Source organism: Pteronotus mesoamericanus, unplaced genomic scaffold (assembly GCF_021234165.1).
Source record: "Pteronotus mesoamericanus isolate MK-2021 breed Mesoamerican mustached bat unplaced genomic scaffold, CSHL_Meso_final contig_78, whole genome shotgun sequence".
In the NCBI taxonomy this organism is placed as follows: Eukaryota; Metazoa; Chordata; class Mammalia; order Chiroptera; family Mormoopidae; genus Pteronotus; species Pteronotus mesoamericanus.
In genome coordinates this window covers 24,031,788-24,045,577 of record NW_026555258.1, presented here as the reverse complement: position 1 = coordinate 24,045,577, position 13,790 = coordinate 24,031,788, and the positions used below count along the sequence as shown (strand labels likewise).

Sequence of the window (13,790 nt, the reverse complement as noted above, 5' to 3'; positions counted from 1 at the left end):
CATTGCCATTGAAATGAAAATAAATGGGTCTAACCAGATGTGGTGGTGAATAAATGTAATCATCTCCTTTCCTAGTCCTCATTCTAAATTATGTTCAGCTGCATTTCTTCTCAAGTTTGTCAGACAGGTTATACATGGTGCTTTCAATATGTGCTGCTTCTCAATACAATTTTATGGTATGAATTTCCTGTCATTATCAGTGTATCCCCTTGGAGCCAAAATTAATCTCAACAAGTTGAATTGTCTTATTTTTTTTTTTAAAGATTTTATTATTTTTAGAGAGAGGGAAACATCAATGTGTGGTTGCCTCTTCTGCGCCCCATGGTGGGGATTTGGCCTGCAACCCAGGCATGTGCCCTGACTGGGAATCGAACGGGTAACCCTTTGGTTTGTAGGCTGACACGCAATCTCTGAGCCACACCAGCCAGGGCTCAACTTATCCTTATTTCTACAGTGAAGTCCTTTCACTTTTTCTTCTGTCCTCAGTTCCAGGAAAGGATTCACCCAGGTCCTTATAAGAACTACTTTGGGACTCCAACATTTGCGAAGTGTACCTGGGAAAGAGGGTCCCTCCCAATGCCCTGGAAGAGTAGAAGGCCACATCTTTTTCCTGGGTCCCACTTGATGACTTTGATGATGCCTTTGCTGGTGCTGCTATGTTGCACATAAGGACTCAGACTCCTCTGGCCTGACAGTTGAAGCTTTCAAAAGCTTTTGCTGCATGGCTATAAAGCAAGAACAGTGTCCTATTTATACTACATCTACCCTACAGTCTACCTGTACTGCCAGTCCTTACCGCTCCCAATTTGGGGGGTATCAGTGCCTTTGTGCCTTGGTCTTCTCTACCTCCCTGTAATCTTAGGAAACGGTTATAACTGAACCATTAGTGATTCCACCAGCACTTCCTTAGTGTTTCTGGCCTGCACTAAAATTGATCTAGATCTCTCCCTTTATATGCAATTTTCATTTTAATAAATAACTTTCAGTAGCAGTACTTAGAAGTGTATATTCTTCTGCTACCCCTAAGTCTTTATCTGGCAAAAGTGCATTTGCCTTTGTTTTCATCCATTTATCATAACTATATCTGCTAGTTATCAATCTATTAAGTGCAAAGGCTAATAATATGTCTTAACACCTGTATTTCCACCCCAAAGAATTATTTCACAATAAAATTCATGTTAGAGTTCGTTGGCAAATTAAAATTCTTTATTCACAGATGGAATGAAGGGGACATTACTGAAAATAAATGTATTAAGATTAAATAGGATCAATACAAGTGAACAGCTATGGAGTGGAGGGGATACAGGAATCAAGGTCGACAAAAATAAATGCTTAATTGAATTGATGTCAGGCCTGTAATGATTAACATTACCGAAGTGGGTGGGATATGAGAGTAAATAAATTCTTTCTTAAACAACCCTCCAACCCCCCCAGAACTTATTTTACACTTTCAGGTAGAGAATCTCAAAACATAGGCACATTCTTGGTAGTGTAAGACTGGTGTCAAATATTGCAAAGCCATTCCAGGGCCAAGAAACGAACTCTGAACATAAAGCCTAAAATATACTGGCAGCGCCGTCTTTCTTTATCTTAAGATATAGCACCACAGTGCACTCTCAAAACTAAGCTCTTCCCAACCTACTGGTATCAATGTGCTCAACTCTGAGAAAATAGGCCAGGTTTTTGTCTTTGAAGGAAAAAGAACAATACACACTAGTAAATAACAAGATCTGTTACTAGTACTGGATTCTGTGGAATGAAAAAGGATACTGTAAAATATTTAAGAGAACGCGCGCTGGTAGACTGGAGCAAACCCCAGCTTCTCCGCTTTCCACTTGGAATAAGATGCTTAACTTTTGTGACTCTATCCGTGTGTAAAATGAGAACATCACGGATTTCAAACGGTACCTACGAGGGCTTTATAAAAGCCCTTGAAATCCAGACTGGCATACTGAGCTCAAGAAGTATTAGCTGTCGTGAGGATGTTTGAAAAAAAAAATTCTCTGAAACGTTAATTTTGCTATTGTTTACGATCAAACAGCTTTTCGATGTAACGAGGCAACACCTCTTGGTCAAGCACCCACTACCCCCCCACACCTCTCTGGGCCCCAGGTAACGAGTAGAGTCGTCCGGTCCGGACCGGAAACTTGAGCTGAAAAGGCCGCCAGGATTCGAAGTCGGCGAGGGGCGGAGCCAGGACGCAACTCGTCTGATGGCCGGCGCCTCCTCAGCCCCAACAAGGTACTACTTCCATGGTTTTTTTTTTTTTAGGAATCCGAGCCAACGCGGGGAGATTCTGAGGCTTCTAGCCTCCCTGCCTCTGTCGCTCTGAGAAGAAAGCGGACTGCATCTCGGAGCCCGCCTAACCCGCGAGAAGGCGGGACCCACAGTACGCGGCCCACAGCCTGACAGCGCCCGAGGCTGGGCGGAACCAATGAAGCGCGAGGCCCCGAGGCTGAGGTGAGGGCTGCCCGGGGTGTGCCGGACGCCGACCTCAGCGTGTGCCACCTGCTCCGCTGTCCCGAACCTTCGCTTCCCAGGAGCTGGCATTGTTGCAACCCTCTTTCCTATCTCTTTGTCTCTTTGATTGCTGGATGGGAGGGGAAGATGGAACCCTGAAGTCAGGCACCTCCTAGACACCAGTCAGTGAACCGGGCCGTGGAGGTGGGGTCCTTTGCTCGCGCCGAAATTCAAAGGTATAAATATTTCCGGCAGGGCTGCAGAGCTGGTAGCGAGCGTTTTAGTTGCCATGGTGGGAATCGCTCTGTAGCGCCCGAGGCCGGGCCAGGTTGGCCTGCTCTCTGCCTTTGTGACTAGGAAGAGCATTTGGGGGCCTCAAGCCAGGCGTCCGGACGCAGCGGTGAGGCGGTGCGTGCGCGCGGTCGCGAGGGCCTAGCCTGGCCTTCCCGGCCGGAGGTGGCCGCTGCGGGGCGGGGAAGAGGGATAGTAGCCGGGAGGGACCTTAGGTTAGTATTAACCCTAAAGGGTTCTTGACTGAGTGGCTAGCTCCTATCCAGCCTTGGATTTGGGCGAGGAAGTGTGGACAGGAAGGCCTGGTGGGGCGAGCAAGAGGCTGGAGACTGTATTTAATAAATGTGTACTGACGCCACGGCATCCCCCCGCCCCGCACGCCCTCCAGTCCAGCGCTATTTGGGCACCTAGTGGGGGACGGAGGCGAAGATAGACGAATGAATAACTACTGTTTGGTGTCCGTTTTAAGTTCAGCGAAAGAAAAAGGAAGCAGAGTAGGGGCATGTACAGTGGCGCTCTTTTATATAGAGAAGTCAGGAAGGACTCCGGTGAGGTGACAGGTGGGCAAAGACCTGTGGGAGGGGTAAAGCAGAGTGAGCCAGGCCAGCACCGGCGAGGACGTAGTGGGCGAAGAGCATGGCTTGTGAAATAACCAGTGGTCTGTTAGCGAGGGTATCGCAGCGGTAGAAGATAGGCCTGGGAAAGTAAGTCGTTGACTTCCAGGTTGAATTGGTGGTTTAATGAACTTCCAGGGGAACGGCTAACTCTTGCATGTTTTTAAATTGGAGAAAGATTTCTTTACATCAAAGGAAGTAGCTTGGCTTGGCAAGCAGCTGTTTTGTTTGTCTTGGGCTGTCGTTCTTACGATTTAGTCTTTTGCATTCTCTATGTATGATTCCAGGTTTCCATTCCACTTACGTGTTGTTATTTCTGTTTTGCGCAGAACTGCTTTGTGGCCTATTTGATTCCCTGCAAAGGTTCACCTGCCCAAGTTAGTGAAAATGTATATAAAGTCAATCGTTCTTGAAGGATTCAAGTCCTATGCTCAGAGGACTGAGGTCAATGGTTTTGACCCCCTCTTTAATGCTATCACTGGCTTAAATGGCAGTGGGAAATCCAACATATTGGACTCCATCTGCTTCTTGCTGGGCATCTCCAACCTGTCTCAGGTAAAGTTTAAGCTCTCTCGCTTACGTGAATTTCACTGTGGGGAACCTAAAGTTGACCATCGCTGGACTCAGAAACTGTTGCCAGTATTAACATTTTTTACTTTATGTGAATTATCTTACACTTCACTACAGTCCTTTAAAGGTTGGGATTATAACTCCATTTTTAAGGTGAGAAAATAGAAACTTGCTTGGGTTGCATAAAGTTCATCTTCTTATGATATATGGAGCTATACTCAAACTCAAGCTTCCTTACTTTAAGGCAGTCTCATTCCAGGGTCTGTTTTCTGCGCCCTTTCCCCCCAACCCAAGCATTAAAATGCCTTTTCAGGATCTGCTAATAGGATTGGATGAATAGTGAAATTCTTAGACAATGTATACCCTTAAATATAAATGAACTTTTGTTAAGTTGAATTGAGTAGAAAGCAACTCAATTCAAGGTTGAAAAAGTCCTGTGGAAAAAGGCGTTCAGTTCAGGTGATTGCCCAGTTAGCTGCCTTCCCTGCATGAGTGCGTCTGCCTGCCCTTGGCTGTTTGATGGGTGGTTTTCCAACATCATGAAACCCATTGGCAGTGCCATTTTGTGCACTATGGGGTTTTATAATTGATAATCTTTTTTTATTTTAGGTTCGGGCTTCTAATTTACAAGATTTAGTTTACAAAAATGGGCAGGCTGGTATTACTAAAGCTTCAGTCTCAATCACCTTTGACAATTCTGACAAAAAGCAAAGTCCTATAGGATTTGAAGTTCATGATGAAATTACCGTAACAAGGCAGGTGAGTGGCTATTAAGTATTTGGATACCGAAGAACTTGTAAGCACTGTATTTTTTGTTGATAAGACTTTGCTGGAGAAAGTTTATGAGGAATCTGTGCATCAAATACTGACTAGATTCCTTAAGAATATCTTCTTGTGTTAAAATTTTGATCATGCAAATCTTACCATTCACCATGAGGATTGAAAGGGATTTGGAAAGTCATCTATTACTCTAAGCACTCATCCATGCTGCAGTCCTGAACCACAGTTGAATCTTCTGTCTGTCCTGGAACATATAACAGTACTTGGGAGCTTGCTATCTTCAAACCCATTCTGGTTTTGGACAGGTCTAATTAGTCAGGTCAGGATTAGAATTGTCATTTCTTTCATTTTAGGTACTCTACTTCTATTTTTCTCAATATGATACTGGAGAGTTAATAATACCTTATGAATTCAGATCTGACTTAAAATTGCACTAATTTTTTTCATGTGTGCTATTAGCCATGTTATTGCCATTTCTGTATGTAAGCAAGTTTTTGAAACTAATACAGGACCTTACATTTATCCCTTAAAATCTTTTTTTCTTATAGTCAGTGTTTTTAGTTTGTCAAAGTTTTCATTTTTAAAAATTCTAACTTCATTTCCTCTCCATCTTAATAAATATAACTTATAGCTATCCCTCTATTTTAATGAAAGTCTCTGGTAAAAACAACATTGACTAGGTTGGGACAGAATCCTGTTCTACCATTAAGTATCCATCAAATAAGCACTCTTCAGGAATCTTCAGTAAGTTTGTTGCTAATCTCTCTAAAATCTCTGTTCTCCTGTCCATATGCCTGTTATCTTCATCAAAATTTTGTTATAAAGACTGTCAAATTCCTTATGGTTATACTAGGTCTTTTGTTCAAATATATTAATATATGTTCCTTCAGTCTAATAAATAAATCAACATTTATTCAATACTTATTAAGTGCTTGATATATGTTGGACATTCTAGAATGCTCTGGGAAATACAGGTAGAAAGAAGAATGAGAAACAGATCTTGTCTTTACAGACCTAAAAATATGAGTGAGACAGCCATACCCAATACATGACAATGGAAGTGCTATAGTAGAGTCTAAACAGGCTGGTGTCTGATACACGTTGTTAATGAATCCATGCTGAAGCTCCATATTACTCTTTTCTTGCAAGTATGCACAAGTCGTATCTTTATTAATCCATTTTAGAATCTTGTCAAAGATTGCTATCAAACTGCTTATCTTTAGTTTTTAGTATTTGACTTACTGTTTCTTTGAGAATGAAAGGTGAAAGAAGAGGGATTAACCTCTGAGTGTGGAAAAATTGCAGAAAGACAATGACGGGGATAGAAAATATGTTTTACACATACTTAGAAACAAAGTTAGAAGTGACCTTAGAGACCTGGTCCAGTGACATTAGGAGTCTCATGAGTGGTTACATAACTAATTTAAAGTCCCTGGAATAGAAGCCAGTTGTCGTGAATCAATCTTGTATTCTTGACCATGTTACATATCCTCACAAAATGTAAGATAATATATTTGAGAATTTATTATGTTAGCTAAGATGTGTGTGAGTTTGTTTATGTCTTTAAAAATACTTCCCTTTTTAGGTTGTTATTGGTGGCAGAAATAAATATTTAATCAACGGAGTAAATGCAAACAATACCAGAGTACAGGATCTCTTTTGTTCTGTTGGACTTAATGTTAACAACCCTCACTTTCTCATCATGCAGGTATTTTGTTTGTGATCCTTTTTATCTCTTTCATAATGGTTTTGACATCTTTTATTGTTTGTTATTACAATAGAAGGACTTTTTTTATTTTTCCATTTACTATTATGCTGGTGTTTGGGCATCTGTTAAGAAGTTGGGGTTAGTTATTTGTATACATTTGTATTTTGAAGAGCATCTGAAGTAATTTTCCTTGACTGACTTTGTTACTATAAAAACAATACATGTTCACTATAAAAAACATTTTTCAAAATTTTGTCATAGTATATCTTTTTAAAATGTTGGATTTAATATATATTTCAAATATACAAGGTCTTCCCAGAAAAAGTCCAGCCATTGTTAATATAATGAGAACAGTTTGCGCCACATCTAGTAGGGAGAGTGGGCTGGAATGCGCATGCATAACAATGATGACTTCACTGTAGTAGCCAGTGGGGGTGGTGGACACCATTGAGTGGGCATGTGTACTGTGTGGCTGTCAACATTCAAAATGACCGAGTGAGTGGAGTAACGAATCTGCATCAGATTTTTGCATGAAGCTTGAACATTCCTTGGCTGAAATTATTCAGATGATTCAAAAGGCTGCAGTAATTGGCAGCTTCATCACCGCAAAGCTTGCCCACTCATGCATCATGTCTTGTACAGAGTTTTTTGATGAAACATCAAATCACCCAGGTGACTCAGCCCCCCTACAGCCCAGATTTGGTGGCCTGTGACTTCTAGCTTTCCCCAAAACTGAAATCACCTTTGAAAGGGAAGAGATTTCAGACTGTCGATGAAATTCAGGAAAATATGACAGAGCAGCTGATGGCAATTGGGAGAACTGTGTGAGATCCCAAGGTGCCTGCTTTGTAGGGGACTGAGGCATCATTATCCTGTGTACAATATTTCCTGTATCTTCTTCGATAAATGTCTATATTTTTCATAGCACATAGCGGGATACTTTCTGGAAAGACCTCATATTAAATTTTAAATAATTTTTTTTGAATGAAAAATAAGAACTAATATAATCTTGCCCTTACATTATCTCACTTGACACATCCAGCTATCCTTTGGGAAAGTTACGGCGAGGTCAGTGGCAGGATCTGTATAGACCAAAATAAAATTATTTTCCCTATATCACAGCCTCAAAACTGAAAATTTACTTCAAATTAAACTAAACCTTAAGTAATATTCTCAGAGAGTCAGCAGCCTTTTGTGGGGTATTAACTTGTCTTTGGGCACTGAATGATTTTGATGATTTTTTGGCATTGAAAGAAAGCATTTTATTATTCAATTTAAGTCATAGAAATAGGCTATCATTCAAAAAAATAAAAGAATGTTCAATAATTATGCTATGATTTATTGATAGATCTGTTTTAGAATTGGATACTACTACATCATTAGTATTAACTGCTGAGTTAACTTTGTGTCATTTAATAACTTCTGTGATTTGTATCACTGTTACGTAGGGAAGTGAATAGCAAGATTCTAGAATTAAAAGATAACTTTAGTTTCAAATAAAAGAAACATCTTTTCATGTGTGTAGAAGAAAGAATTCCCAAAAGATTGATGTATTAGGATATAGTAGCTTCAGTGCAGATAAACATGTATGCCTTTAATTTGTTATCATTATTGTAAGTTTGCCATTTTATTTTCAGGGACGAATCACAAAAGTATTGAATATGAAACCTCCAGAGGTAAGATAACTACATTACTGACAGTAAAAATAATAATAATAGATATTGTTTTAATTCTCTAGATAATTTTTAACATACTTTCCTCCATTATTAAATTGTTAGAAACATTTAAGAGTGATTAGCAAAGACAGTAGTTTTTAAAAAAAATTTGCCCAATATTTTTATTGCTTTAGTTTTATTATCCATAAATTGGAGTCAGTAATCCTAAACTCAGGTCTGTGCTAAGGATTAAATGAAAAGGTGTAAGAAAAGGCGTGAGACATTGTTAAGCAGATTTTTAAAAATTATTTTATTAACTTAAATATAATTGACACAGTTTCAGATGTACAACATAATGATTCAATAAAATATGTATATGGCAAAATGATCACCACAATAAGTCTAGTTAACATCACCACAGTTAGTTTTTTTCTTGTTATGAAAACTTCTAAAATGTATTATCTTAGCAACTTTCAAATATAGTATCATTAACTATAGTCACCATGGTGTACATTACCTCCTCATGATTTATTTATGTTACAACTAGAAGTTTATACCTTTTAACCATACATTTTACCCACCTTCAGTCCCACACCTCTGGCAGCCACCCATCTGTTCTCTATGAATTCATTTTTCTTTTTTCTTTTTGAGAAAGAATATGAGATTACATGGTATTTGTCTTTCTCGTTTTTGTTTTTTAGCGTTATGCCCTCAAGCTGAATGTCCATCCATGTTGTCACAAACAGCAAGATTTCCTTTTTTAAAATGACTGAATTGTATTGCATCATATATATACACTAATATACATATATGCACATATGTATATATATACAGGCATAGCCCAGAGACCTTGTGGGTTTAGTACCAGACCACTGCAGTACAGCAAATTAAAATCTTTGTGCTGGTGGAGGGTCTTGCCTTCAATTTGTAAAAAACACATCTGTGAAGTGTAGTAAAGCAGAGCACTGTAAAGTGAGGTTGCCTGTATACCTCGTTTTCTTTATCTGTCGTTGTTTCTATGTCTTGGCTATTATGAATTATGTGGCGTTGAACATTGAGATGTCTTTTCAGTTTAGTGTTTGTCCTTTGGATACATACCCAGAAGGAATTGCTGGATCATTTGGTAGTTCTATTTTTAATTTTTTGAGCAACTGCCAAACTATATTTTTCCATAGTGGCAACCCCAATTTACTGTCTCACCAACAGTGCACAAGTTTCCCCCTTTCTTTACATCCTTGCCAGTACTTGTTATTTCTTATCTTTTTGATATTACTGTCCTAACAGGTGTGAGATTATAGCTTGTGGTTATGATTTGCATTTTCCTGATGACTAGTAAATGTTGAGTGCTTTTTCATGTACCTGTGGGTCACCTGTATGTATCCTGTGAGAAAAATGTGTATTCATATATTAAGCCCATTTTGAATTAGATTTCTTTTTCCTATTGAGTTCTTTATACTTTTGAATATTAACCCCTTATTAGATACATGACTTAAAAATGTTTTCTCCCATTCCATAGGCTGTCTTTCTATATTTATAAATGGTTTCATTTGCTGTGCAGAAGTGTTTGTTTTTTTGTTTTTGTTAAGTTTGATATAGTCCCACTTTTTAATTTTTGCTTTTGTTGTCAAATCCAAAAAATCATTGCTAAGATGGATCTCAGGGAGTTTACTGCCTATCCCCTTATTCTAGGATTTTTATGTGCCCAATATTAAAAGAAATTTTGACTGCATAAAGCAGCCTTTCTCAACCGGTGTTTCATGTCAGAGTTCAACCCTATAGAAAAAAACTACAGAAAAAGAATGAAATTAATTCATTACATATGATAGATTACTTAGGGCATTAAAGCTTAGTTTCTCTTGGATTCCCATTGAGAAGAGTTGGTATGAAGGAATGAATGTTTTGAAGAGAACATAAGCTCTTTAGTTATTGAGAAGAACTAAAAAGACTGATAAACGGTAACACCTATCTAGTTTGAATGTGGGGCATGCTTATTTTCTTTAGATAACATCTTATAACTTCTAATTTAAAAACTGCCAAATACGTAGAAAAGTGATTTTCAGAGACATAATTCTCTTGAGGTAGAGATTGGTAGTGAGTAGAAGCTTCTGAAAACAAGAGTGCTGGCAGAATTGCCTATATATAATTATAATTGATTGATATTTGCCTTTTTCAGAGTGCCTTTCACATGAATTATTTTGTTGAATTCTCAACAGTGCTGTGAGATATTATCAGTATTCTGTGGATGAAAAAACTGAGGCACAGAAAAAATTAAGTTACTTGCCCAAGGTCTTGAAGCATGTGCCACCGTTGGGCTACAGACAGCTTCATCTCTGTAGGCATAGAATGGCTGGTCTTACTTGGGACAAGTTTAAGTAGAGACTTCCAAAATGAAAGCTGAATGGCATTAGCCTTTACTGTTTTTAGATTTGTATTTGAAGGAAGAGAGAAGTGAGGAATTACTGGCTTCAATTTTAAAAGACATGTACTCCGGAACCTTGGTGTAGCATAAAATTTGATACTATAATTGGAGTGAAGGCCAGAAATGTTTCTGGAAAGCAAGGATTATGGCTAATATGTACATTTTTCTGTACTTATCTTTTCTGGTCCATTTGGTCCATTTATGGTAGGATGCTTAGTGAGGGGATGGCTTTAAAATGATATACTTAATGTAAATTCCTATGAGATTTATTGTTTTAGATTCTTAAAACAGTAACACAACTGTCTTTCTAGATTTTGTCCATGATAGAAGAAGCAGCTGGGACCAGGATGTATGAATACAAAAAGATAGCTGCCCAGAAAACTATAGAAAAAAAGGAGGCTAAGCTAAAAGAAATTAAGACGGTAATTACATTTATATAATTTTGTGTTTAAAGTTTCTTTTCTCTACAGAGGGAAAGTCCCACCTCCAACCCCATCCTTGGTTCAGTTTTCCATGCTACTTCTCCTTTTTTAGTTTTTTTAATGATAGTTTACATCATTGATTTTTCTTTATTTTTCAGATACTTGAAGAAGAAATTACTCCAACCATTCAAAAATTAAAAGAGGTATATACTGTACATGTGAGGACAGCCAGCTAGAATCTCTCACAGTTGGTGATGTATCCAAGATCATATACACAGAGATGAAATGTGTACCGTGTCTTAGGATTTATTTTCTGGGATGAGATGAAGAGAGTCGGTACCCCATACCCAGCCTTCTGGTCGTAGAGGACATGTACCTTGTACCTAAGTCATAGTGACTTTGGATAATCTCAGATAATGATATGCCAGATTTTAATACCTTTTTGAAGAGAAACACATCCATTTTTTTTTTTTTTATAATTAGAATTGAACAGAACATTTCTGAAAGATACAGCACTCTTAGTAAGTGGTGTTGGTAGAGTGAACAACTTGTAGAATACTAGAAGTATCACTACAATTACTACTTTGAAGGCATTTGGGTAAAGAAAGGTATTGAAACATAATTAAGTTTTCTCTAATCTTTACAGCTTCTGATGTTACAGTGTTTCAGGAAAGGAATACATTTATATAGCACATTGTTTTTAAAGTTATACATATCGGAATTTATTAAATTCTCATTAAAATTTTTTTCTTCTCAGAGCTGTTTTGTGGCTCCGTATAGTACCATAAGTATTATTAGAAAAAAATGGAAAATTGTGATCTTGAATGCACCCTATTTGTAAGCATGATTTAGTAGAAAACACTAGATCACAGTTTAAACCTAGACTTCACATCTGATTTTGACAACATGGAGAGATCATTTAACCACTGAAATTGTTTCTTTATCTACAAATTAGGAATTTTAATTGTTACTTTGTGTGCCCCAGCAGGGCCTCAAGGGAGTTGGGTTTAGTATTGTCTGAGTAAATGCTTGTAAATAGTTACATGAATGAATGTTGGGTAGGCATTTTGGTAATACTACATTTTGTACTATGCCATTTTATATAAGGTACTTGAGCATCTGCAGATTTGGGTATCCACAAGGGATCCTGGACCCAATCTCTCATGAATAAAGAGGGGTGATTGGACTATTACAAAATACATTTAATAATGTATCATTGGTAGTTGTATAAGTTGTATTTATAGACTTACTATGAACCCCAGTCTCTATGAACGTGTGTCCACATTTATGTGTTAAACCCAACTGCCTGATTATGTATTAGAAGAAATAGCCACATAGGCTTCACTAGAGTTGGTGTAATGCTATATAAAAGCCAGAGTTCTGATGTTATTTCAAGTTTCCTAAAATTTATTATCCATGATCACTTAGTCTAAGAAAAAATCTATTATGTAATGGGAAATTTTATACATGTTGCTGTAGTTTGAGTCTTTTCCAAATTTGTTTAAAAATACAAATTTTGAGTTGTGCCTATGTGATGATTTCTTTCAGGAAAGATCTTCCTACTTGGAGTATCAAAAAGTAATGAGGGAAATAGAACATTTGAGTCGTTTATATATTGCTTATCAATTTTTGCTGGCTGAAGATACCAAAGAACGCTCAGCTGAGGAGTTTAAAGAAATGCAGGAAAAAGTTCTAAAGCTTCAACAGGAATTGTCTGAGAATGATAAAAAAATAAAAGCACTTAATCATGAAATAGAAGAGTTGGAAAAAAGAAAAGATAAGGTCAGACATACATTTAAGACAGATAACATACTCTGAACAAATACTCAATTATATATAATAATTATTTAGGATTCTCTGGGCATTGTCAATCTAATCTTTTAAAAAGTAAATAATTCATATGGAAATCATAAGGGAATGATGACATGAACAAATTTTAGGTATGCTGATTGAATTGGGTACATTTGATTACAGGAAATTGGAGGTATACTTCGATCTTTAGAAGATGCTCTTGCAGAGGCTCAGCGAGTTAATACCAAATCTCAAAGTGCCTTTGATCTCAAAAAGAAAAATCTGACAAGTGAAGAGAACAAACGCAAAGAACTGGAAAAAAATATGATTGAGGTCAGCAAATAAGCTTAATTTAATTTCACTAGTAAACATTTATCCATTCTTTTAATATTTATTGAGTGTCACCAGGTGTACTTGTTTGGGCTGGGTATATAGCAAAGGACAAAATGACAGAAATAGACGAAATGCCTTGTGGGTCATTCTAGTGAGAAAAAAGGTGATAAAATAAGTGAAATATATAGCATGTTGTGTAGTGATAACTGATGTAGACAGAAAATAAAGGAGAGGAAAGGATTAGTAGTATATGAGAGTGTTGCAGTTTCGGCTTTTACTTTTGATAGCCATTGAGGATCTCATAGAGCGAGTGATATTTCTTATAGACCCAAAGGAGGTCAGAGAACCATCTAGATAAATTGGGAGGCTCTGGGCAAAGATGGTCCAGGCAGAAGAACAAGGAGTCCCCCAGGGCCTAAGGTGTTGGAAAAGCGAGGGCATCAGTGCGTAGCACTAAGTAGAGGAATGAAGAAAGGTAACGGGATGTAGGTTCACATGTAGTTTTATAGGGGAGTGTGAGGGACTTGGACCTGTATTTCCAGTGATGTAGGAAGCCACTGGAGTTGGTTGAGGAAAAATGTGACATTTTTTGTTTTAATTGGACTATTTGTATTTTTGTTTATTTTTAAATTATAATTGACATACAATGTTATATTTGTCTCAGGTACAGCATAGTGATTAGACATTTACAAAACTTACAAAGTATTCAACTTAATAAGTCTTATACCCATCTGACACAATACATAG

At 37.6% G+C, this 13,790-nt stretch overlaps 1 protein-coding gene across 1 annotated transcript in view; it reads left to right on the top strand.

The window, feature by feature from the left end:
- The first annotated feature begins 2,738 nt into the window (after positions 1-2,738).
- Positions 2,739-13,790, top strand: part of SMC2 (structural maintenance of chromosomes 2) — a 48,542-nt gene continuing 37,490 nt past the window's right edge. The window contains 9 exon segments of the mRNA XM_054584593.1: positions 2,739-2,860; positions 3,695-3,920; positions 4,545-4,694; positions 6,301-6,423; positions 8,061-8,099; positions 10,809-10,919; positions 11,078-11,122; positions 12,468-12,701; positions 12,894-13,043. Coding sequence (XP_054440568.1) covers positions 3,753-3,920; positions 4,545-4,694; positions 6,301-6,423; positions 8,061-8,099; positions 10,809-10,919; positions 11,078-11,122; positions 12,468-12,701; positions 12,894-13,043 — 1,020 coding nt within the window. The 5' untranslated portion in view covers positions 2,739-2,860; positions 3,695-3,752.